The sequence below is a fragment of the Trypanosoma equiperdum genome (assembly GCF_001457755.1).
Source record: "Trypanosoma equiperdum strain OVI genome assembly, contig: ctg_624, whole genome shotgun sequence".
NCBI classification, from domain to species: domain Eukaryota; phylum Euglenozoa; class Kinetoplastea; order Trypanosomatida; family Trypanosomatidae; genus Trypanosoma; species Trypanosoma equiperdum.
The window spans coordinates 1-1063 of NW_027124559.1; the positions used below are offsets into that span (position 1 = coordinate 1).

Below are 1063 nucleotides of genomic sequence, written 5' to 3' on the forward strand. Positions count from 1 at the left end.
AGATGCGCGTTTGCGATACCCGAAGGAGCAAATAGCGCAGTTTTTGGAAAAGTATGCAAGCTTTTGCAGCTCCAGGAGAAAGGAGCGCCTGAAGACGAACCAGACGTTACAGCCACGGAACAAGTTGCAGAGATGGAAGCAATCAACATGTCCCTAAGCGACGCCAAGTGGCAGGCCCTATTCGTTGGAGACGGTAACAAAAAGAAAGACTGGGCAGCAGCCGACCCAGCGATAAAAACCGACAACCCAACGTGGGCAACAAAATGGGACCGTTGGGCGGAGGCAAAGCAGCGAGCGTCACCAGAAACGGACACGCACGAAAAAATTAAAAAAAGTTCTTTAGTAGCTCTCACACCGGAAACGCGACCTTTAGCCCTGGCAAGGCTACAAGGGATCCTAGCGGAGGTGTCAGAACTCGAATCAGAACTGAAGAAGCAGCGGGAAGCAACGAACGCCGGCAAGAAAAGGCGGTAGACGAATTGTTAAGGCAAGCAATATTCGGCGGCAAGAGCGGAAAAGGCAAGTTTGACAAAGACAGCGGAGCGCAAAACAACGCTGAGGACCTCACAAAATGCGGACAGGAAGGCAAAATAGGCAATTACCACCCGATAGCGTACATAGGCCTTTGCTTAGCCATGTGCGGCTCTGAAGACGCCGGCAATACGGCAAAACCCCTGTCAACTCCAGCCGGCACAAATGCAGTCACGGGCGGCGGCGACAACGCTAAAGGCAATTACGAAACGATGCGCAAGCTTTGCAGCACATCTGCAGCAGTACATGCAACGAAAGACACTATAAGACATGCCCTAGCCGACCTGCATTCGTCGGTGGTCGTCAAAAGAAATTCAGGGTATCTATGGCGGGCCGCAGCCAGTACATGCGCCGGGGCGTCTAACAACGGCCTGTGTGTGAAATAAGGGGCATCGATAACGAGCAGCAAGGATGAATTCGACAAACCTACCTTCGCGACGAAGCTGAAGCAGGCGGCAACACTCCAGGAGACTCGTCGAACAGCTTTAGCTAAACAAGACTATCTCAAATCTGCCATAGCTTCAAAGCTAAA

At 51.9% G+C, this 1063-nt stretch overlaps 1 pseudogene across 1 annotated transcript; it reads left to right on the forward strand.

Moving 5' to 3' along the window:
• The first annotated feature begins 15 nt into the window (after nt 1-15).
• On the forward strand, nt 16-1040 carry TEOVI_000284000:pseudogene (annotated as a pseudogene). The gene is given in 2 exon segments: nt 16-459; nt 462-1040. Coding segments are annotated over 2 exon segments (1023 nt in total).
• Nucleotides 1041-1063: the final 23 nt, after the last annotated feature.